General features: G+C 38.9%; 1 protein-coding gene across 11 annotated transcripts in view; it reads right to left on the bottom strand.

Annotated features, from left to right (window-relative positions):
- Positions 1-25,945, bottom strand: part of EML1 (EMAP like 1) — a 126,699-nt gene that overhangs the window by 49,321 nt on the left and 51,433 nt on the right. For 6 of the 11 annotated variants that reach the window (XM_068160108.1, XM_068160101.1, XM_068160104.1 and 3 more), the window contains exons 2-3: positions 4,981-5,163; positions 2,246-2,308 (exon numbers count right to left, since the gene is read on the bottom strand). In XM_068160108.1, the coding sequence (XP_068016209.1) occupies positions 2,246-2,308; positions 4,981-5,163 (246 nt within the window). The remainder of the gene's footprint in view (positions 1-2,245; positions 2,309-4,980; positions 5,164-25,945) is intronic. The other 5 variants (XM_068160107.1, XM_068160110.1, XM_068160109.1 and 2 more) reach the window with 1 other exon arrangement.

The following is a 25,945-nucleotide window of genomic DNA, read 5'->3' as shown; positions in this document are numbered from 1 at the left end:
AGGAATTATTCCTCTTGTTAATAATAATAATACCAAGTTAATCATTTGCATATATCTTAAGCACACAATTCTATGACCTCTCTGCAAAATTCTCCCAGCTCAAGGAGCTGGTGAATTCAAAGGTATTTGTTGCCACCAAAGACAATCCTGCTCTCTTAAAAAGCCATCAGTCTCTTGCCCACCTGGATAGCCATTAGAGGAGTGCTGGGAATGATGGCAAGGTTCCATCCCAGAAACTCTTGCTCCTCACCCCTCAAAGTTCTTGCAGGTTTTCCAGAAGCAAACAATCTATTAAGAAATCACTATTCCCTTAAAAGGTCTTCTTTCAAGTAATGTGGGTTTGTTTGACAGAAAGGAATTTTACTCTTTATTTACTAAAATAAATTGAAATCAGCAGAACTGTGGGCTTAATGAACTGACATTATCTATCTGTGTTGTTCTCATCAAATATTCAGCTCAAACAAGGATATCCATGTCATACCTGTAACTAATATTAGGATAACAGAAAAGCCCCATTCAAGTACATTAGAAATTAGTTGCAAAAACAAACAGTGATTAAACTGCAAGCAGTGAGTGTTTGAAAAATAGAGTGGACCACAGCCTGAAAACACAGACACAAACATGACTAGTGCTCTCTCTAAAGCAGGGAAAAAAGCTTAAGTCACTTGAAATTTGACAGAACATTGTATCACAAGGCAGCTTTGCAAAGACTCTGGGCTCAGAAAAACACCACCTGAGAGAAGGAAGGAGTCACAAGTCATCTAAGAAGCATAAGATAAAATTTCACTGAATTTGGAGAGGATGTCAGAGAGAATACTTATGAAATGGTTTTCAAATAAAGACTGTTGAGGATAAATAATGTAAAAGGCTAAATGGAAACATTATTAATTGTATACAGTCCTAGGCTACGTTAACATGCAGCTGTAGTGCTGAGGGCAAGCACCTCCTTCACCTGAAGTTTTCATATATTGAACAAGAGAAGACTGAGAGCCTATTTATGCCTTAAGAAAATTATATCAGTAAGTACAATCTACTTGCAAATGCAAGACAAAGTTTGTCTTGAAACTTTGTTGAAATATACATGTATTTATCATGCATTCATCATTTATTCAGAGATTATTAATTTATAAAACAACCTATAAGGAAATACTGAAAGAATGAGACTTATTTGGCTTAGAACACTGAAGGATGACGTAAAGCTACATCAACAAAGAAAAGTAAATTTCTCCAGGCTCACTGAGCATCTGAGATCCTATAACCACAGAAAATTGATAGGGTGAGCCCTATCATTACTACGAAGTTCAGGGGGAGCAAAACATCTGATTTTACAAGCTTTAATGAAAGACTTAACAAGACTTGAATGTATTCATAGTGCCTTCCAGCCCTGGCCTTCATGATCTATTTTAACAGGCTAATGGTGTCTTCAGAGCTTATACAAAACATCTAAATTTTACTTTACTTTGGCTTCTCATGCCTCATTTTAAATTTTTTAATTCTTTTTTAAGGGATTCAAACATCATGATCCTATTTACTTCTACAGTATTCATTATTCCAAATTCAATTGTTTCTGCAGTTTTGTGCTGGATGCTTCTTTCCTGACTAATTGCTGCAATGCTGTAATTAATCTCTATGTCTAAAACTGATTCTGTTGCATACCACAGAATCACAGATAGCTACACAGTTGAGCATTTGTGGACTTGTTTCCTGACAAAGTTTCTGTGGCTCATAAAACTTTAATGAGGCTTTGAGATCACAAATTAGAGCAACAATTAAAGTTAAATAAACAAATGATTAAAATATTTTCCTCCTTTATATATATTTTAAAATGTGTATTAAAAAGTAGCTGGAGTAAACTATCTGGAGTCTGTTTACTCTATTAACTTTATGAAACTGAAACTAGCAGCAGCCTGAAGTAAACTCTGCAACTTTTAACCAAGGTTTCAGTGCAAATCCACCACCAAGCCAGAATCCACACTTCTGGAACCACAGATTTAAAGATCTAGGCCTATGGTAGGCTACTCTACAAAGCAACACCATGCTTACACCACACACATTAAAACTCTGTATGATTCAATTAATCCACTGTTTACTGTGGTGCTATTTAATTTACAACAGCTAGTTCACACCAGTGGTAACTGGCATAGCAGTCAAACAATCCCAAACATGTAATTGCTGTTAGAAGTCAGTAATTCAAATGCACTGGTATTATTGCTTTAGTAGAAGTTCTGTTGCTTCAAGATCTTACCTGTGATAGAAGGACTGACATGTTTATCAGCCTCAGCAGCAGCTTTTTTAATCATACTCTGATCTACGAATTAATAGGGCTGTTAAGTTTATAAACAAACCAATAATTGCAACAGGAAACAACAACAAACACAAGTAAAACAAAGAGAGGAAGCCATACTGAACTCCACCTGTAGCTGAATTAAATATGGAAGGGGGAGATGACCAAGAAACAAAAACACCACCCCCAAAACAACAAACCAAACCCCAACCAGTGAGTGAGCTCTACAAATGGATAAGATATAAAGCTCACTTCTCATGATGTATGCTGCTTTTCAGCTGTCTAGCTCAACTCTGGACTAAGAACACACACAAAAACTGAAAACAAGCTTAAGTTTTTTCCATTATAGTCTTGAATGCCTGAAATTGAAATCTTTAAATCAGCTAAAGATCTAAAAAAATGTAGTCTCCTGCCCCACAAAGCTTCTTGTTCCAGACTTCAAACAGCACGTAGGGGATCTTCTTTTTCCAAAAGCACAAACCTCCCCCTGACACACACACTTTTAATCTGGATCTACTTCATCTATAGATCAAATGAAAGCATACAATATGCTTCAAACCTCAGCTTGCATGGACAAGATTTTTGTGACACCTTGTGAGACCAAATTCCACTTTTTACAATCCCAAATGTGGAAATAGTCATTAAATGATAAATAGAAATAAAGCAGACTGAATCCATGCAGCCCAAGTGGTAAAACACAAGATATCACTACTCCAGTTTCACCTATGTCTAAGAAAATCCTGAAATTCAACTTAATCTTACACTAAGTAATTGAATGTAATTCATTATAAAGTAGTAGTGTCTACTATAGGCAAAACAGGCCATCAAATGAAGTGTATCACATTTGACAAAACAGCTGGAAGAAACAAATGATAAGGGTATCTCAGATTCTGTTTCATGACATAGAGTATGTTCAATAAGGCTGACCATACACTAATGACACAATTGATATATAGTAAAATTAAAGTTCTTTGCATAAATTGTTACAGTAGCAATTATCTCCAGAAAACAGATGGCAATTAGCAGGTTGCATTTCAGTAATTGGTAATGGAAAACCAGTTGGCATTTGTAGTCCACCATTTGCATTATCACAGTAAAATTTCTTACACTGTTATTTCACACATACATCAAGAAGTATCCATTTAATATATGCATTTACAGGCAAGCAAACACACCAAAAAAACCACGAACAAACAAAAGAGTCAAAGACAAAAAAAAAAGCTATAGAAGACAGAGGGATATGCTTACAGCAACTTTTCTATAACGTACAATGATCTGCAACAACCAAGTATCTCCTAATTTAGAGTTCAAATCTACTCATAGAACACATGACAATCTGGTCTGTATTTTGCTAAGGAAAGCCAGCAGGTAAGAAGAACTGATTTGGTTACAACTCAGTAGTAATTACTAGACTTTATTTCCCCCACACATCAGATAATATCTATTATCTCTTAATCCCTTGTATAACCAGATTTGGAGGAACATTTTATCACAGTGGAGGCTATCTTTAGTAGCTTTTAACTTATCTGATATTTTATTTTTTTTAAATTATTTTTTATTTGCAAACAGGCTAAACCAAATATTTAACAGCTTATTCTGTCCAACAGCAAGCACAATATATGCTCAATTTATCTGCCTCTGTAATTCTGGCCCTTTCACCCTTCCTTATCTCCAGACACAAAACATTATAATAAACACAACATTTCAGTTCAGTAAATCCATTCAGTGGTTCCCTACCTATTCTGTTAAATCAATGCCTAGAAGTATCTGTTGCATAATCACATATATAAACAAAAACATGTTAATTAAGTTTAAAATTATTTATATTAATAGATATCAAGACCCCAAAAGAAACAATTCCTTAATTTAGACAACAGAGAGCCTATAAGGTCAGCTACACTTTCTACATCTAGATTGCCACTCTTCCTCCTAGAACACTGAAAAATGGTTTGTGCATTTCTGCCACGGCAGTTTCTCAGGCTTTTGTTGTCTGACAGACTACAGTAACTCACACTGGTTGGGTTCTAATCACCCTTTGCTACTGCAAAGTGCTGGATGTTCAATTCCAGCCTTTCTGATTTGTGTACAGATAAATCCATTCCTGCAGAGCAGGAGTCACAAGAGAGCATGCTGCAGCACATGGGCACAGCACAGTGCCAGGTGGCAGTGCCTCTCCTACCCACCACCTCACTAGCTCTGAAACAAGGCACCCACTACAGCTCTACTTTTCCTTTGTAGTTGAGCAACTAATGTTGCACCATCTCACTGGTTGTGTCACCTCTGTGCTAGCTCAGAGCTCTGCATCATCCAAAAACAATGAAGATATTTTTAATTTAGTTAAAATTATATTTTAATTAAATTTAGTTATTTATATGGCAGGAGTGGGGGAAAGTATTCCTAAAGAGTTTAGAAAATAATCTTGACCAAAATCAGGAAATAGTAGCCAAGTTTAAATGTGAACAGTGGATATAACATTAAGAATGTGCAAATGGTTTTCTGGTTCATGGGAACTGCAGAAAGCTCGCACTTGGATTTTTATGTGTTCTCTCCAACAGGTTAAATTTTCAGTGCATTTTATTTTGGGCTTGATTTGTTGATTTTGAGTATATCGAAGATCTAAAGAATAATCTGTGTTAATACATGAAAAATATTCATTGAATTACACTGCCTGTTTTACATATATCTGAAATGCAAACCTTTGGTAGGTCCTTTCTTGTTCTGCATGGCCTGCTGTTCCTCTGTAATATTCAAGCGTCGAACCACGTCGGCAAGGGCAGACTTGAGCAGCTGGATGTCATCTTCCTGCATCTGAACACGTTGCTCCAGAGAGGCAATACGATCTGTTACCTCCATACTGCTTGCAGCAGAGGCACTGTCATCTAAGTAAAACAGCAGAAAAAGACACATTATCAACAATGTTTAACCATTAAGGAATATCTTATGTAACTGGCTGTAGTTAAAACGAAGGCTTTCCTCAGACCTGATGATCTCTTGAGGAAGAAAGTTTTCTTAAGTGACAAAAAGGAAGAGATGAAAATAAAATAAATGGATCAATAAAAAGGAGTAGCACTTAAGTAAGATGTGATGATGAGGTTGGCTTCAGGGCTACGTATTGTTAATTTGGCTCCAAAATCAATTATCTACACATCTGAACGAGAATGATCAACCATCATCCTTCACTGTTCTGCTTGAAACGCATTTCCAGCCCTGGCAGACATTCATGAAGAAAGCTGTACTTTATGACACACTGTACACCTTTCCAGATTTTTCTTTATCACATATGTGATAGCATGTACACATTAGACATATATAAACAACAGATTGGCTTACAATTTTTCTAGCTATTGCCCACAGACTGAAAAACAGATATTAACCCCATCTGCTAACTCCTAATTTATACCAGCAGCTTTATGAGAACATTCCCTCAGACTGAAATAGAAACATTAGATAAATTCAGAATTACTCAGTAATTGTACTCTTAGCCTGCAAAATCTAAAAGTGTTATTATTTTGCATACAACTCACTCATTATTTGGAAAGAAACCACAGAAGCTTAAAGGCTGCAACTCCCTGATGAGGACTACTCATTCTTTCCACCCAAAACTAATAATAAGAACATTTTTCCTAATGAGAACTTTAACTCCACTGCGATTCCTACACACAGAAACATTGCCATTACTTAACAACACTAAGTTAGGAAAAAGAAGAAGAAAGGAATACAAAAGATATGCAAAGATGCCAAAGTCAGTATTAGAGGGGGAAAAGTGCTGTTTTTAAAAGAGAATGGCAAGGGTTTATTTAAGTAGGTGGATCTGAAACATTAAAAAAGATTGGGTATGAAGTTACTGGATGATTGTAAGTAATGTCAAGTGATGATCGGATTAGAGTTTGCATTAGAAAGCTTTTATTAAAGTTAGACTTCAGCAAAAATGGATATTTATGCTACTACTTACAATCATACCTATTTCTCCATCATTCCTAATGTGTGCCCATAGCACGTATTTCTTTTGTTAAAGCAAATGTCTCATTGTGAAGAATCTGGTATTTGTTTTCATTTCTTGTGTATTTAATTCTCCTCCATTCCAAACCAGTTTTCCACTTCTTTTGTGCAAGGGTGTAAAATGACAGTTAAATTACTTGTGTGTAATAACCAGCATTGAATTTTAAAACAAATCAAGTGTTTCAAACAGGAAAACAACAGCTTCTGAGTGCACTTAAAAGCATGTCCAAAAGTGTTAATACATGCAATCATTTAATCAGAATGGTCTGGGTAGAAATTGTATTGAAAATAATACTAATTTAAAAAAAACCCTATTGCTCTCAACACTACCCCAATATAAACTGGTTTAGAAATCTGTTTGTAAACTGAGTTTTGGCTTCCCTACCCCTTACACCCTCAACAGCTATCTGTGGTTACCAAAAGCTAAAATACAAGCAACTCAGGAACAAAGACTGTAACAATATTGACAGTCTTTAAATAGCTACAGGCTAATATACTTTAAAATGCTTGTTAATTCTGTTATAGGATTTCCACAGCATATTTAAATTACCAACATTAGGATATTATTAGGCTGAACATCATGGTAGTCTAAGTATCCAGTTTTGAACAAACTAAAACAGAACTCAAATTCCTGAAAAATGGTCCAAAACTTTCCCTGTGACAAAGCTTTCCAAATCTCAACCTAATCAGACTTGGGCTCATCATAGGACTCTGTCCTGCAGCTGTTAAAGGTAATTAACCCCCGAATTCAGATTTGCAGCCCCGCTGGCAGCAGTATGAGCTGCCTGCAGAACTTAACCTTTCCTTGTACAAACAAAAGGCCCACGCTGCTCTAACGACTTTACACTTTAACTCAGCTGGAAATAACATGGATTAGCATACTGGACAATAGGCAACCAAATCAAAAGCTTGATTTAACCAATACAAACCAAACTCAAAGTTTAGTCATTCTGCCAAATTCAATATGACATGGCATAGTTTTCTTCTGAATTCAGTCAACAAGAACTAGGCAGTTCCCAGATTCAGGGCAGAGAAGGAAATCCAGGGAGAAATTGGCTGGTGTTAAAATGATCTAGCCCTTTTTGAAAAAGAACACATCTTCATTAAAGTATCAATTTCATTAGTTGTTAAGTGCATAGAAATGGTCATTTTGCCCAAATGTAAATCTTCGAGTAGTAAATCAGTGGCACTGGCTTATTTCCTGTAAGAAATCACTCCCACTAACTATCAAGATGCACGTCTCTGTATCTCCTCCCACCTTCTCCCAGCTGCCACTGTGGTACTTCCCCTCACATACACACTGACCAACAGGCATCAATATACCCTTCCTCTGGACAGCATGGCTGTCCCTTCCCCCTGCATCTTTGTTTTCTTCCTGGCCCTTAGAAATGTAACCTTCATCTGTGCTGCAGCCTACAATTTGCTTTTTTTTTTATGATGGTTACCCCACTGGATGTGGTCTCTTTTCAAGGTTGCAGAAAAGAATTAAATTTGTAACAACTTTCAGTAAGTGAAAGTAAAGAGGTTTCTTAGAGTCCAGTCATACTTAACTTTGCTTTCCCTTTGCATGCATATGCAGGCAAACTAGAAAAGAGACAGAATAGAATTAAACTATGTTTTCTAAAGAATACAAAGTTCCATTATAAAATAAGCATAACCTGTTTGTTATGCAAGTAGAGGATAGAATGTTCTTGCTGTTGAGATTATTACATCCAAGTATGTTGAGCAATAAAGTTGCAACTTCAGCACAGGCAAACGAGCAAAGTGGTATGGTGTCAGAGAATAAAATGATTCATGATATAAACTAACCAAGCAACCATAAAAAAGTCACTACAGATGTCATCTACTCTGCATACAAGAGCAAAACCAATTGTATTGTTAACCAGACTTGTGATCTGTGTCTGCAGTTTACAGCTCATTCACACAGCAAAGGACATTTGCAAGCAAATTTTCAGCACACACTTGTATAGCAATTTTGACTCAGAGTAGAGCCACCTTATTATTATTGTTCCCAAGCCAATATTAAATTTAAAGAGACTATACATTTTATAGCACCTAGTTCCATGTTTTCTCATGGATAAAGCTTATCTTCAAGAACTTGCAGAGTGGGCTGAGAGTGGAGCACAGAGGGTTTGGAGGAAGCTGGCTGTGGAGCACCAAAAGGCCACCAACTGCTGTGCCTGGGGTTAAGTTTTCCCTCACAGAATCTATACATGCCCTTCCCACAGCAGCTGGGTTACAAGTATGCCTTGACTGTAGAATTACAGCAAATGAGAGCAAAGAGCTTTATAGCTACAATACAAAGTTCCTCAAAACACTTTAAATGAACCCCAGGAACTCAAAAGCAGTAACAGTAGACAAACCTTACTGCAGTGGTACAATATAGTAAGAACATCATTATGTCAATACCTGTTTCTTTTTGTAACTTGAAAAACTCTTTAATAGTGTTAATATACTTAGATTTGGTCATCTCTCTGCAATCCAGCTGAGATCCACCAGAGATTCACCTTTTTGACAGGCATGTGAAACTGACTACAAATCCAAACAATTTGCCTTGGAGTGCTAGATCTATTTAATGGTCACTACCACCACCAGACAGAGATGGTATCACCGACATGGGCAGCATTAACAGCATGTCAGAATTACACATTGCTTCTTTTTCATCAATTGGATGAACATGGACTTTTAAAATTGAATTTAGGCAACCAGTTTTTAGAAATCTGAAGTGAATCACTCTCTACAAATGTTCATTTCTTTTCATGGACTATAATGCAAGTCTACATCACTGTCTCAAATATGTAAATCTACACCTCATGAGATAAATGCCACCTACACTGTTCAAAATTAGATAAAATGAGGAGGTACCCATTTGGATGCTTGAATTTTCATCATAATAAATATTTGTGGTAAAGGTTGGAAAGAAAAGTAATTTGTCACTTATATTGCTGAGATTCTGCAGGTTTCAAAGAGAAGACGGGGGAAAAAAAAAAAAGGAGAGAATGTACTTCATCCCTCTCTTTAAATTTTCCAACCAGCTAATCCATGATCTCATAGATTGGACAGATTTCTTGGAGCAAAGTAAAAAACAATACTGAGTCAGATGATTAATCTGGTTCCAAAGCATCTTCCAGTTTTTCAGCAATTTATTACTTGAACTTAGCCAAATGTGAAGAAACATCTGAAGCAAAGCCAACAACAGGATGTGTATGCTGCGTACAACAATGATTTCAATATTATTTCATTATATATTGGCTAAAGCAAAATTACATATTTATGCTATTAGTTAGAAGGAAGCATATTAAAATGCATGCTATTTTTTTAATAGATTTTTACCTGCTGGAATACCTAAATCTGAACTCTACATTAATAATGTAGGAAATAATTTGAATTAAAACAGACTTGGCATTTCCCCCCCAGGGAGAACTACTTCACTAAAGATATTCCACCTTTGCCTTATGCAGACATTAGTTTTGAGGCCGTCTTGCCCAGCTCAGAAAATAGCAGCTGATTAAGATGAGGTTCTAAAAAGACTGGCAATCTACATGGTTTCCTTGGAGCCAATTAACAGGATTAACAGGATTGAATTGTACACAAAGTACTTCAAAAGTTTTCAGGATATACTCTGTGCATTATATTTTTGCCAAGTACCCAGCACAATGGGAGTCTTGTGGCTATACGGTATTATAAGACATTTTTAAAGCAGCATCTTAAAGTCTTCACCAGACTTGCCCGTGAATTTAGTCACCCTGTAGAATATTAGAAAATTTTTTAAAATCTCTGGCAAAAATTAAAGATAATCCAGAAGACAGAACACACAGCAAAGGATGGCGGTAAAAAGGCATTACCGGCACACGGATATCCTTCTACCATAAAGATACAGTTTGTGCCAACAAGCCTGAATTGAACTTAACTGGTAGGAATACTTTCAGTCACTGAGAGTTATTGGTAAGTACATCATGCTCCACATTTCAGAAATTAATTGGTACAAGTACTTACATTCCATGGAAATTGCTATGAACTTCAGGACTGCTACTAAAGCCTGGTGAAACATGCAAGCAGGTGAGAACACTGAGCATGCTACATACAGTTCCAGAAGCATTTTGCCACCTATAAAGATTCACATTTTTTCAGGCTTCACTAACTCTGCAAAACTGTTAGATGTGGCCCCTGTCACTTGGTACACATTTGGAACCCCCTCTTCTCCTGCCCATACCATCACTGAGATCACATGCAAGTTAACTGTTTCCTTCAAGCTCCTAAGGAGTCACACTACCACTAACTTTCAAATGACCCCTTCACTTCACCTCTCTAAATGCCATCTGTTTAGCTTGAAACTCTAACAGTGCAGAAAAACATCCCTCTATGGCAAGCCTCTCTCCTATGTCTTCAAACTCATGTCCTCCCTTTTTGGTTCATTTCATGCATTTTTGAGTGTGGGGCACAGAAGTCAGCCAGAGAACCTATTCAACAGATACAATCTGAACTGACAGCAACAGAGAGAAAAAGGAGCTAGGAAGAGACAACCACACCACTGCTAGACCAGTACCACATAGTCTCCTTGTACCAATTTCAGTGGCTTAACGTCAGTAAGTCCTTTGCAGACTGAAAGACGCTGAGCAAGAGAACAATAGGAAAACAAACCAGCAGGTTTAGTTTCCTTTGACAATGCCAAGCCAAGCTCCTTTGTTTACAAGATTAGTGTCGCTGGTATTTCAGACTACGTATCTTTCCTCCATCCACTCTTCTAATGCAAAACATTGTACGGCACCTGAAACACTGCAGCAGTTTTTCAGGCTTGTCTCCTGGGGATAATGGCAACACATATGGGCAACAGCTTATCATAAAGTCTGGTACATACTGGACTGCTCTGCTAGACCCTGATTTGACCAGATTAGAGCCTTCCACTTGGGAAAAGCAAGTGGATTTAAAGCCCAAAATAATGTTATAGTAATCTTGTTATTTTGTGTTGTCAGGGAAAAGACAGACAGAAATTTTTAATTACAGTTAAAAGTGTAAACACATGCTCCTTTACCTGAAGCTTTGTAAATCAAAACTGGTTGCCAGCTGAACAGTAAAGGAATGGCTTGTATTATGTCAAATTGTTTAGCTGTCTTTTGTTATAAAAAATATATATATAATAGGATAAATGTGTAAACATTACAGATGGTTTTCATCTGGAAAACTTCAATTGTGAGGAACAAGAAATCACATCTGATCTTTAACCCAGTATATTAGGAATGCCTGTTCTATAAACTTGTATACACATATATACATACATATATGCATATAGTCTGTGAATGGGTAGGACAAGTTTTCAGTTGAGTCTCTATTCTAATACATGTACTTAGGAGTGATTAGCATTGCAAGGAGATGCCCTAGTTCAGTACAATCAGGTGCATCTCACAGCAAGTAATCTGAACAGACCAGATTAGTTTTTCCATGTCCTCAGAAGGTATGTATGTGTAGGAGGAAACAGGAAGACAACTCTATCCCACACATCCACCTAATGCCATACTCTAGACTGCACTGGGAACTCAAGAGATAGGTGATCTAAAAGAGATCATAGGAACAGTAATGTAAAGCATCATCTTGTGGCAACACACTACTCTAAACCATTCTAATAAAAACAAGAATCCTAATCCAAATATTTACTCATCTTCTATATATGGAAGGATAGTTATTTTTGTGGATAGTACTTTCCCTCCTCTAAGGTAGATAGCTGTTGTAGTTCAGTATGTATAAAATCTTACTACTGTATTTCACAGCGTTCACTGAGAAATAACTTGTCTTTTTACAGTTTTACCACTAGACACTTAAAGTCAAGGAATATAACTTCCTAAAATTAGAAACAAAATTTGAAAGGATAAATCCATAATAGCGATCATCACTCAGAGCCTCACAGCTGGGTGCACTGTATTCATTAACAAAATGGAAGAGAATAAAATGATCTTAACAGCATATTCTCAGAAATTTCCTTGTGGCTAATTAGTCAGCAATCACTGTAGCAAAATCATAAGCATGTGCCCTTGACCTATCTGTAGCTCTCAAGCTGTAACCAGCAGCTTACTGGTTTTGCCCTAGCAGCTGATAGATTAATTTCTACTTGGAAATTAACCAGTTAAAAATTATCTTCTCCAACAGTGCTTAAGTGAAAGATGGACAAAATTTTTGACACATCAATAAATTGAAGGAATTTTTCCAAGATGTCTATCAGTGTAAGTGCTTTACAGTTCAGCGTTACTGGAATGGCTCTGCTGGGCATAGAAATCTAGAAGAATCACTTTAACAAACCATCATTCTTCCACATTATGCTGCACCATGAAAAAAACCCCAAAACAACAGTATTGCGTAAAAAGCCAGAAGAGTAAAAACAACCTCCTGTAGCATAATATTAATGCAAGGATAGTAGGTTGAAAGAAGTGACACCATGGGATCTGCCTACTTAAGAAGCTGAAGATACAGTCTAACATGAATTTGTAAGGAAAGGAACTGGTAGGGTAACTAGTTGAGGTGTGTCTGGGCAGGAGAGCTGAGCTGTGTTTTTCCATCTTATCTTCTTGGTGATGTGTTGAAGATGTGACTGTATAATACCCTTAAGAACAAGAGAAAAGCACATTGTGAAACATGGGAGAACATTTATGACAACTTTTCATCCCTATTTCACAGCTACAACTCAACCTCCAAGTGATCCTATGAAAACTAGCAAGGGGTGAATTCAAATTCACCACATGATGTATGCTAATAAGAATTCTTCAATTCATAGAATGGTCTGGATTGGAAGCTATTTTAAAGATCATCTAATTCCAAGACCCATGCCATGGGCAGGGACACCCTCCACTAGACCAGACTGCTCAAGACTTCATCCAGCCTGACTTTGAACAACTCCAAGGAGGGGGCATCCACAACTTCCTTGGGCAACCTGTTCCAGTGTCTCACCACCCTTACTGTAAAGAATTCCTTTCTAATATCTAGTCTAAATCTACCCTCCTCAAGCTTCAATCCGTTTAGTACAGTTAAACAAAAAGAACCCGCATAGATGCAAAATTTGCTTCTCCTAAATGTGTTTTAAACCAAGTGCAAATAAACATCACACATGCATTTTTTTAGAATAGTACTCAGGAGACTTCAGTATGGTTTCACTACCTTTAAAGAAATTGTGAAGTCTTTACTGTATTTTTCAACTAAGCCACATGCAAGCAAAGACAAAGGATTTACATTTACTTGCAGTCAAAACAGATTTAAAGGCAAGAAAAGTTATTTAAAACATCTTTTTACTGGTGTTAGCCTGTGATAATGCATTATAAACCAATTCTATTTTATCTTGCTTTTTATGTACTTGTCATTTTTCTAGAGAAAAGCTGAAGAAAACTAGCAAGAAACCACTAAGACATACCAGCCACAGGGTGATCTGCAATTAAGTTACATTAAAGAGAGCAGTATAATAAACACTTAAGAAACTACTTACATCAGCACACACTTCTTCACTTTCTAACTTCCATAGCTGATATAAGAACAGCAACTGAAATGCACTTGGACCACTAAGATTTTACCCATAATTTCTTATCATCTGCATTTTAATGAAAATTACAGTAATATATGCATATGGTTTTGAAAATCAAATTGCAAACCCTACTAAACTTCAGAAACAGATAAGCAAGCGAAACACTTTTTTCCATTTAAGAAATCAAAGATTTACTAAAACTGAGGCTACATCAATAGCAAGTAATCCATCGTTATTGATTTCAAACAATTTGTGTCCTGTCTTATTACATAAGTGTATCCTTTGAGAATTAAAAACTGGGAAATCTTGGCCTCTGCTCAATCGTGGCATTCTGCATTTGCATTTCTTAAAGACCTATCAGCTTTTAAAATTGTTTGCTGCAGACTTAAACTATGCGACATAATAAGATAAAGAAATAAAGAACAGATTCCCCCTGCACCTGCAGAAGGGCTTATTGATGCCAAAAGAAGATTTAGCACTTTTGCAAGCTGTGGTTACTTGTTGTCAGCTAATACCTTCACTTCCAGCAGTGGTCTGACTTTTCTTCAGAACTCTGTAGCTCGTGAATATTTCAGTTTCCAAAATTAATGCAGTATAACATTAGATTTCATTACAGGTTGTCACAAAGACAAATCACTACCTTAATATTTAAAGGAAAAGTTATTTCAAATTTATAAAACTATTTTAAGTCTTCTTTTAAAATTTATCTTTTAAGTACTGTCTTTCACAGTAACCTGCATATTTTTTTCACTTTTGCCTGTATTTTAATTAACTAACAGCCATGCTTGGATGGGAGAGTTCAAAAAACACATAGGATGACCACGACAGGCTGCAATTTTTCCAATATTGTTCATCTTCAGTTACAGTTAAGTCTTCCTTTAAGTTTTACAAATATGATAATATAATTACTGTTTATATAGCTTTTTCTTCTAAAATCTTCAGATCACACATTGCCACTCTCCAGGAAAAAAAAAACCTGCATTGACAATAATGCAGAACATACAAACTGCCCTTGCCAGCAAGAGACACTGCATTTGATAGGTGTCCTGGTAATAACCAGGAAGAGGACATCTTTAGGGCTTTGTAGGATACCAAGAAGGAAGAAAATCCTTCTATTCTCTATCCTTCGGGGCGGGGGGGGAGGGTTTAAATCAGGTTTGTTTCAGGAAACAGAGAAACGTACATAACATGCAATATTATTTAAAATTCAACTCCTCTACATTCTTTTTATTTCTAACTGGATTCCCTAGCATGAGATCATATTCTTATTTTTAGCACAGTGGGGTGTGTAGCATTGTCACAAATTTCAACCAGCTGTGATGCCATTCCCAGGACATTACGCAAGTGTGGTCCTGCCACCCTGTGAGAGTGAAGGAGCTGTACTCCAAGGCTTGCCCCATCCTCCACAGCATTTGGCAATGCTACAACAATACACTTGTGGCCTATTTTTAAAAGAAATACAGGCTTTCACGGAGGAAGAGATGAAGTAGGAGACAATCTAATTTATAGCTTTCACGTTTGTTAAATAAGTTTACAAACATGCTTTGATCAACTAATGAAGTTTATATCTCCCCAAGGCTACACAGAGAGTCCTTAGTAAAGGGGACAAAGCCAGCAGATGCCTGATCCACCCTTGGCTGGGAATGAGCCCCAGGACAAGGTCCAAGAACAGCCTGGCTCATGACCATTCTTCTCCCTCAAGGACCTTCTGGACTGACTTGCTTCTGGCGGCAGTCAGTACTTCTCCTGTATGAGTTTCACCTGAGAGATTAGAAGGGCAAAGGCTGGGCAGAGCAAATCCTTTCCTAAAAGCCAACTCCTAAGGGCACTGAGCTGAAGTACTAGTGCCAACAAAGCCTGCAGAAAACCTGGCTGATAAAGCTCTTGTAGCTCCTTGATTACCAAGCATCTGAGCTCAACCTTCATGATGTTAGAACCTACCAGCAAAGACAAACCTGTAAGAGTAATATGGCCATATAGCTGCAGAGCAAAGTTCTATTATGCTTTCTTAGCTCTGGATGTGAGTGGACCTCACACAAGTCAGACCTCTGCACCCTTAAGTACAGACACAAAGTAGGACAAGCACAGTGTCTGAACTGAACTAATTTAATACTTTCAGGGTTCTCATCTGTGAACCTGGAATTTATTTATTTACTTACCTCCTGGTTTGGGTTTGTTTTGTTATTTTGTAAACTGCACCTTCAGAAATCAAACTCAAAGCATGCCAGGCCACCATTTAAACATTACACTCTTTAATTATGATTCAAACAAGTACATATTTTTAAGCAGTCCTGAGAACAGATTAGTACACTCCAAGTATGTAGAAATTATTTCAGTGACAAGATTTTCCCAAAATAGCAGCTGGTATAGAAAACTTCCTCAGCACTGCACAGAGCAGTGACTTCCATGGGCAGTAAACTCAGCAACATACTGACCTTGGAAATCACTAGATTTATGAGAGGTGGGAAAAAGGCTGAAACTGATTTCTCCCTACTGCACTGAAGTGATAGTTCAAAAAGCAGTATCTCCTCACAGTGCATCAATTTTTTAAGCCAGACAAGGAAAACAGATGTGTTTTTTTTTTTTCAAAATACCCTTCAGACTAGCAGAATACAGACAAGAGTAAAGTCTGTACAAAAAAACTTCAGCATGTCAATATGTAGTTATGTAAAAACACAAGCATAATAATCTCATGTTTAGACACACAGATCTTAAGGTCATATTCCAAATATTTAACATCACCACTTTGGAAAACCCCAAGACATCAGGCTCTTTCCATGGTAGAAAAGTCACCTCCAGAACTACAGCCTCCCTGGGTCAGTGACTCAAATCATCACACTCAGATGTTTTATTTCTAGCAAATGGTGTCTAAATATTGACTCTTCAGCAAAATCAAGCTCCTCATATTTTCAAAGTCAAAAGATGAAGAGAAATTAAAAATTATCTGTCTGCTCAGGCATCTCCAGTCACACTCAACCCAACAGGCAACCACTGTAGTAGTGACTGCCTCCAAGGCAAAGGAGTCAAACACTCCTGTGGTCCGTTCACATATTTTTAAATAGAAACAAGACAACTTCTTAGGCACACCATTGAGTTTAAAACAAACAAACAAACAAACAAACCCCAACATACAAACAAAAAAATAACCCAAGAAACACAAGAACCCAAACCACACCACCACAAAAATGAACAAAGAAACAAAACTGCCAAATCCCAAGTACTTTACTGAAAAGCCCATCTTGAGCAGTCATTTACAGTGTGATAGTCCCCACTCCCCTATTCATTAGAAAACTATTCCTAGAAAAATATATTTTTTATATACACATTTTACTACATTGCAAGTAGACTAGAATAGAATAGAATAAACCAGGTTGGAAGAGACCTTCAAGATCATTGCGTCCAACCTATCACCCAACACCACCTAATCAACTAAACCATGCAACCAAGCACCCTGTCAAGTCTCCTCCCGAACACCTCCAGTGATGGCGACTCCACCACCTCCCCGGGCAGCCCATTCCAATGGCCAATCACTCTCTCTGTGTAAAACTTCCTCCTGACCTCCAGCCTGAACCTCCCCTGGCACAGCCTGAGACTGTGTCCTCTTGTTCTGGTGCTGGCTGCCTGGGAGAAGAGACCAACCTCTGCCTGTCTACAACCCCCCTTCAGGTAGTTGTAGAGAGCAATAAGGTCTCTCCTGAGTCTCCTCTTCTCCAGGCTAAGCAACCCCAGCTCCCTCAGTCTCTCCTATTAGGGCTTGTATTCCAAGCCCCTCACCAACTTTGTTGCCCTTCTCTGGACACGCTCCAGCAAGTCAACATCCTTCCTAAAGTGAGGGGCCCAGAACTGGACACAGTACTCGAGGTGTGGCCTAACCAGTGCAGTGTACAGGGGCAGAATGACCTCCCTGCTCCTGCTGGCCACACTGTTCCTGATGCAGGCCAGGATGCCATTGGCCCTCCTGGCCGCCTGGGCACACTGCAGGCTTTTGTACTTTGATGGCTTTTCAATTTGCCATCAAATTTGCTGGCTTTATATTAACTAGATTTCTAACCTATATTAAATATATTTACTGGGCTTACTGGACTCATGAAAAGTCTGTTTGTGAAGTGAATGAGGCACAATTCCTCAGGGGTGATGCAGATAAAAAAAATCTTGCAGTGCATGAATAAAACAGTTGTGTTTTAAACTTCATTCCACAGCCTTAGTTCTAACATTTTCTAACTTCCCAGAGCTTAAAAAGGAAAGCTTAATAATTTTCCTAATTTTTCCAGAAGTGTTGGTACTTTCTATCTCCTTGCTACTTCATAAACAGAAACAACTGCCAGTAAGGATTGTGTATTAGGATCTGTGGATCTGTACCAGAAGATAAGAAAAGGTTTTGTTTTATAGACAACTATATACAGCAGAGTAAAGATGAAACCTAAATCTACATTTCTTTACAAACTCTGCAAGGGACTCATGGTACAGGTTCTGAAGGATTCTCCTTTTCAACCTGCTCAGTGCCTGGTGATGCACTGGAACAGATTGCCCAGAAAAGCTGTAGATGCCCCATCATTACAAGTGTTCAAAGTCAGGCTGGATGGGGCTTTGATCAACCTGATCTAGAGGAAGGTGTCCCCTGTGCAAATCACAGGAGTAGAGGAAATGATTACAAGCTGTGACAGGGAAGGTTCAAATTGAATACTAGGAAATACTTCTTCACAGAGAGGGTTATCAAAGATTGGAATGGTCTGTCCAGGGCAGTAGTGGAGTCACCACCCCTGGAGGTGTTTAAGTAGCATGCGGACCAGGTGCTTAGGGACATGGTTTAGTGTTGACCCTTCAGTGTTGGGTCAAGGGTTGGACTGGATGATCTTTGAGGTCTCTTCCAACCCAATGTTTTCTTGTGATTCTGTGTCTATAGTTAAATCTACCCAGTCCTATCCCTGCAGTCCTCAGTCAGGGTCTCCTCAGCTGTTTTGCAGGGCTAATGGCTACACAGTCAAGTGAGGAAAGGGCTAGAGGACATCCAGCTGTGCTCCCAAGGCATGTACGTGAAGCCTGATTGACATCGGTACTATAAGAGACTACAGCACACACGGCAGAAACATCATCAGTTATTTTGACAGTTCACATCTCTGCTACAAAATGTGATTTCTGAGTGAATTGCAGCCTGGCAAATGGGACAGAGCAGTGGTGTGGTGGGAAAAGGTTCCCCTGATATGCTTAGTCCCACAGGACTCAGCCAGGCCTTCTCTCAAGAAACCAAAAGGGTGCTAAACATTTGCAAAGAAAACAGTGCTCAAAATCTGGCAGCACAGACCATTTCCCCCTCAATGTTATTGTGAAAAAGGTCTGAGTGTTTTGAAACTGCCTATGAACCAGACTCCGGTAACACATCTGTGTGTAGGATCCATATACCAAGACCAAGGGTCTAGGTGTCACCCATACACAGCCTGAATGTGGTGCCTCCAGTGTGTTGTTGCTTTCACAACTGCCTCCCAACGGGCAAGTCTCTGCAATGTAGGCAGCTGTCACTGCTACTAACTTTACAGAGGAGATTGCCCGCATCTCAAGTCAGTACATGCAGGGATGCAGTCAGCTCAGTGAACTGCACCAGGGTGTGCAGTGACTGCCTTCCACCAGTCATAGTTACTGCACAGAGCTGGCAGTGTTTCCAGGACAGGAGCTCTGGAATCTTCAGCAGGTAGGATTGGGTCCCTGTTTGTCATGGGAACAGGCTCAGATCCAGGGTGTAGGGGGAAACTATGGAATTAGGCTCCTAACAGGCACAGTAACCAGAAGATGTACAATATTCAAAGTATGCAGTTAGACACAGCACAAGGAGAATGGGTAGTTGCCACTAACTAAACCAAATTCTGGTGCCACCACTAGCTATGACCTCCTGAAGGTAACTTCCCAAATTAAGTGGGATGACCACAAACCCCACAGAGTTACTAAATACCCTGTATCTTCCATCTCATTCATCTCTCTTCATAATCCACTTTCTTGTGGAATCACAAAAATCTTATATGCTATAGTTGTGTCAATACCTTACTTCATTTTCCTTCCCTCTATCCATTCCTACTCTTCCTCGACACAAAATACAAATGCCAGCTTCTACTTCATTCCTGCCTTGCAATGGCAAGAAGGGTAATGCTCAGAATATGAAATGAAAAAAAAAAGTTCTTATTCCAGAAAATTAGTTTGAAAGTGAATAAAAAACACACTGGGTATTACTGGAAGCTAATGCACACACAGTTCTAGGACTATAGGAGGAGGAGGAGGTTCTTCACCATGAGAGTGGTGAAACCCTGGAATGGGTTGTCCAGGGAGGTGGTTGAGGCCCAGTCCCTGGAGGTGTTTAAGACCAGGCTGGATGAGGCTCTGGCCAGCCTGATCTAATGTGGGGTGTCCCTGCCCATGGCAGGGGGGTTGCAACTAGATGATCCTTGTGGTCCCTTCCAACCCTGACTGATACTATGATATACTACAATATATATACCCACAATACACTGTATTAAGAATTTCTTACCTAGACAAAGAAGTTATACAGAAAGAGAAGTGAGCCAGTAGGTTTCTCCAACTTCTCTTGAATTATCTCACATGGATGTAACCCATTTTCATTTTAACCCCCCTGCTTTACACAACTGTTCAGAGAGTTTCACCTTCCACGCAACGTCGCATATGAACTTGCATAGCATTCATATCTAATATCTCGCCAACCTATACTTTCTTTCCACTAACTAATTATCATGTGGAAGCCTGTCAGAAGTGTCAAAAGCTTCTTTTTTAAGCTGCTTTTATTATAAGGGGAAAAAAAGAGAGAGAGGGATTACAAATTCTGAAAGATGTAGTCACTGTAACAATACTCATTTGTTTCCCAAGGTTTGTGCCTACTGAAGATTCGAAGAACCCTTTGGATCTCACTGCACCCTGTGCCAGTCACCTTGGGAGGTGCCTTGAAGGACTGAGGTTATTTCACTGCCTCATGTTTCCACTCCCATAGCCGTGGAAGTGGGAATTCAGCTCATACAGATTGCACCATAAGGTAACTGAGGTTTAGTATGCAGCTCTTAACCACAGCTTGCTAAAGGACAGGTAACAAGGACTCATAAAATCAACAGTCAATGTCAGTTCTTCTTGGTTTAAACTGGAAAATGAGGAAAGATTTCACAGTGATGCAAGTTGCTGGCTTATCAAGGGAGTCACAGAATTGCTGGTTCCAGCACAGAATGACTTTAACTTTTTATAGAGGTCTAACATTTAATTTTAGTACAACAAATGGCTATGTACAAAGAGAAACTGAATAAATGTCTATGCAGCAGAACAAAAGGTATTACAATAAACCACCAATAAAACCAAGTCATTTACACTATTATTTAAGATAAATGAAGTTTCAAAACCCCTTACTACTACATTTACAGTAATGATAAAGTTTCCACAGTGCACAGAAGTCAGAGTCAGTCAGGGTTGGAAGGGACCACAAGGATCATCTAGTTGCAACCCCCCTGCCATGGGCAGGGACACCCCACACTAGATCAGGCTGACCAGAGCCTCATCCAGCCTGCTCTTAAACACCTCCAGGGACGGGGCCTCAACCACCTCCCTGGACAACCCATTCCAGGGCTTCACCACTCTCAGTGAAGAACTTCCTCCTCATGTCCAGCCTGAATCTCCCCATCTCCAGCTTCGTTCCATTCCCCCTAGTTCTATCACTACCTGATATCCTAAGAAGTTCCTCCCCAGCCTTCCTGTAGGCCCTCTTCAGATACTGGAAGGCCACAACAAGGTCACCTTGGAGCCTTCTCTTCTGCAGACTGAACAGCCCCAACTCCTTCAGTCTGTCCTCATAGGAGAGGTGCTCCAGCCTTCTGACCGTCCTTGTGGCCCTTCTCTGGACACGTTCCAGCACGTCCATAATCCTCTTGTAATAGGGGCTCCAGAACAAAGACAGTTATTATACTTTGGCTTACAAAATGAGGTTTCACACTTGAACATCAGGGACTAGTAAAGGTTAATTAAACAACTTTGATCCAGAACCCAAACAAGCCGTCTCACTCAGCCCAGAACCAAATGGTTCAAATTAAACTGAGGTCTGAACAATGTTGGTGCCTCTACAGAACACCATGGGGCCTGCTCCCCTTTGTTGCACAGGGTTTGCGCCCTAGACTACAGCTGAAATGGCACTCCATGCTTCCTGGGTCTCTGCAGCAGACAAACAGAAACAGCCTGGTAAATTTGCAATGTGTGTGTACTTGTTTTAAAAACCACTTTGGATATTTTCGTCAATAGTAAATCTAGTAATTTTAGTTAATACTAACCTGTGTGGTGCTCTATGCCACAGCAAGGTTCACCCAAATGGAAAGACCTGCATCAGCCACAGTGAAGATGTTTCATTTTTTTAAAATTAATTTCTTTTCCCTGATGTATTTGTCCAACTTCTAAGCCATTCCCTCAAGACATTTCTGTTTAAGTGAGCCAGACCGGAAGGAGTTAGGAATAGCCAGGAGAAGGTGGCCTATACATATACTATGCTTGGGGGAAGTACGTGAGCAGTGCTGAGATAGCATCTTAAAAGCCTTGCTAGGAAAGGTGAAGGCAGAGAGGGTTTTCCCATGCTTGCTGTTGGGATATAACTGCCGTAGAATTTGCAAATCCTTGCACACTGAGCTGAATATAGGACTGGGAGACACTGTGTAGAACCTGAATTACAAGGATACAAAACCTTGTGTTGTTTTCCCAAATATCTTTCCTTACCTTTTCATTTACTTGTCAGTCGTCCATAAGGCATCATCTAAGAACAATAGGCTGTGAGCAAATATCTCCCCTGGGATGTCATGTTCAACTTCTTAAATTCATTAACCATTTCCTAATGCTAGATATTAAAACTCCTGCAAAAATATTTGTGATTTTCACCACCACTGACCTTAGCAATTGTTTCAGAATAAAACCAAACCAAAAAAAGATAGTCTATGTAATTTGGTAATTTTAGAGTATTTAGTAAAAATCAGGTGGTTTATTTATTCTTGTATTAAAATATCTGTATGTTGTAAAGAAAGAAAATGTTAAAAGCACCAACTTTTTATCCTTCTCTCAGCCACTAGAGAGCCTTCAGCCAGGCAGCAGCCACTTCAAAGCTTCACACTGCACATGCCTAGAGACATTGACCAAAAGAATCAACTGCCAAATTCAGGAGGCAGTAAAGGCTTAGAGGGCTCCCTAAGGCAAAAACTTTCATACATTTAAAGTGCAAAAATAAAAGCTAGAAAGGAGGGAAATCCCTGTCCCTCCTGGAACAATGTGCACACAAATCCCTCGTAAATTTCTGAGTCACAGTTACAAGAGTTAATAACCCAGGATCAACCAAGTGGTTTCTAGGCTTCTTTTTTATTCCTGCATAGCCTTACAGGAATCACAAGAGCTGCTTTAGGCTTACTTCAATTTTTTGGAAGCAAAGAAGTGTAAACAGGACACACAACTGCTCTCTCCAGCTCTTAATCCAGACTTTCCTACACAGGACCATGGAGGGTGACAGCTACCTCCTGCAAGAGTGTTTTTGTTTAAATTACTCAATGAAGAGATCTTGTGGATCTTCCTCTGCCCCTTGCAATGAGCCTGCTGTAATGAAAAGAAATGCTTCAGATGTAGTCAGACTTGATACTGAGACCAGAGTCAAGAAGACTAGAGTAGGAAGGATCACGCTGATGACATTTGTTACTGATTAATTCTGGGTTTAGGGCATGCCTTTTCCTGCCAGGTTTTGGAATAATCTGATCAATGTGTCCCTCAAACTAGTATGTTCCCAAAGAAGACAATGTAAGAAAGGTAACTGTTCTTCTCACAGAAATTTTACTTCACTATAAAATTACAGAAGTTCTAAGAAATATGGAGTTACAAAGTTTTAAAGTGCAAGAAAAAATGTAGAGGATATACACGTAGGAATTTCTGTGCATAAAATATTATGAGTACACCCATGTGCCTGGGGCTAATTATATTTTTTTTAATCATGTATGATGCTCTATTCTACAAAGAATGTAAGAAAAATTACAAAAAATACTGAGATTCATAGTTTCTCGGGAGCAAAAAAAACCACAAACAACAAAACAAAGCAAATAACAACAACAGCAAACAAACCACCACCAAACTAACAAACAAAACCCTGACACAGACACACATGAAAGCTAAACATCCATCACAGAAATGCAGGCATCTCAGTGGTAAAAAAGGTACTTTTCTGCTTTTGAAGGGTAACTGGACAGAAAGTGAAATTTTTGATGCACATGTAATTTTCTACCTCTATGAAGTTTAAATTCAATTATAAATTGTATTTGCAGCAGTCAGAAAGTACTCTTCCTCATTATTACAGTCTCGTGGCAGCTGTCTGCCTCTCCCTTGTATTGCTTTACACATTGTTTTAAAACTTTGCCTACTACCACCACACATGGCACAATGCAGAGAAAAGGGGATCACATCTACCTGCTACAATACAAAGCAGATGGGTAACACTTCTAACTTGGATTAATTTATTGGTATCATGCAACACATGGTGCCACAAGCAGCTGCAGAGACAAAAGCAAGGGTCCAGTTCCACAAAATACAATGACGAATCTAGAAGCCCCCAGTCTGCCTGCAGTACCCACTACTCCTATAATTTATCTTCTGCTGCCTCTGAAAGCTGATTTCATTCCCCAACCTTGCATAAAACTAACCTAGCAAAGGCGGAACCAAAGCACCATGCACAAACATTGTATAGATTTTTCTGTCAAGTTAGCATATTAAATTAACTCACAAAGCAGCCTGTCCAGTGTGAAGTGGGTAAAATCACAGAGAGCGAGAGAGAAGGGGAAGCGAGACTTTCCTCTGGAGCTGCCACATTGGGTATGTTAGCTTATTCGCCCAAGCTATTGGAGGCTGAAAGTGGGAATGGATGGCTGGGGGCGAGGGAGCTTCAGGTTTGTGTCCAAGACTAGAATCCACTTAACCTCAGGCTCCTAAATGTTATAGTACTATCTTCCAGCTCCTACAGCTCTCTGATATGTTAACCATTACTTCTAAGCAACCCTATACACCCTCTTATCACATAATATCTGAAGGACCAGACATCCCTTATTCAGTGTCCCCATCCATGTCATACTGCAATCTTTCTTTTAATTGGGGGGGGGGGGGGGGGGGGAGGGAATCAAAACAAAAAAAAAAAAACCACAACATTATCACCATGTTACTCATCTTCAAAGTTACTAGTTAAAATGATTTTATTACATCAATGTGCATCAGAAACAAGGTACATTTTGTGAGAAGAAGCAGATAAAAGAAGAAAGGAATCTTTCTTTAGCTTTGCCCTGGGAGACAAAGAAAGAAACGAAAAAGGGAAGAGGGCAGAGGGACAAAGAAGGAAGAAGATGAAAGAGGGGAAAAAACAAGAAAAGAAGAAATAAGGGGAAAAATCACTGGGCTTTAAAATGACTGGGCTTAGATCTTTCCATGTGACTGAACTGTTGTAAACATAAAGTCTTGATTTTAGTTTTGTCCAATTGATTAAACTTTGCTGAAAAGAAGTAGCATTTTTAATTTTCAGTCCATAATAAGCTTTTTTGATAAACAACTGTTAAAAAAAATCTTTGGACCTACAGAAGTGCAGCTCAAGCTTAAAACAGCAGAAGTCTTATGAGGAATAACTGAGGGAACTGGGGCTGTTTAGCCTGGAGAAAAGGAGGCTGAGCGGAGACCTTACCACAATCTCTTACAGCTACCTGGAAGGAGATTGAAGTGGCTGTCAGTCTCTCCCCAAGTAACAAGACGAGAGAAAGAGGCCTCAAGTTGTGCCAGGGGTGCTTTAGATCAGATATTATGAAGAGAAAAAAAATAAAAAGTCACAGAAAGGGTTGTCAGGCATTGGACCAGGCTGCCCAGTAAAGAGGTTGAGTCACCAGCAGATGTGGTGCTTAGGGACACAGCTTAGTGGTGAACTTGGCACTGTTAGGTTAACAATTGAACTCTGATCTTACAGGCCTTTTCCAACCTAAACTATCCTATGACTCCAAGAGTCTCATAGTTACTTGTTCACAGTGGTCCTTCTACACATTTCAATTTGGACACAGAGAGTGCTCATGAGTGATCACCACCACTCATCTCTTGGAGTGTCTTGGAAGCACTCTCCAGTAGCAAATCAGCAGCACTTG

The sequence above is a fragment of the Melanerpes formicivorus genome, unplaced genomic scaffold (assembly GCF_026170545.1).
Source record: "Melanerpes formicivorus ecotype bairdi unplaced genomic scaffold, bMelFor1.0.p_v2 SCAF_48, whole genome shotgun sequence".
NCBI classification, from domain to species: Eukaryota; Metazoa; Chordata; class Aves; order Piciformes; family Picidae; genus Melanerpes; species Melanerpes formicivorus.
The sequence above is the reverse complement of the archived record's forward strand: the minus strand, read 5'-3'. Positions and strand labels throughout refer to the sequence as shown.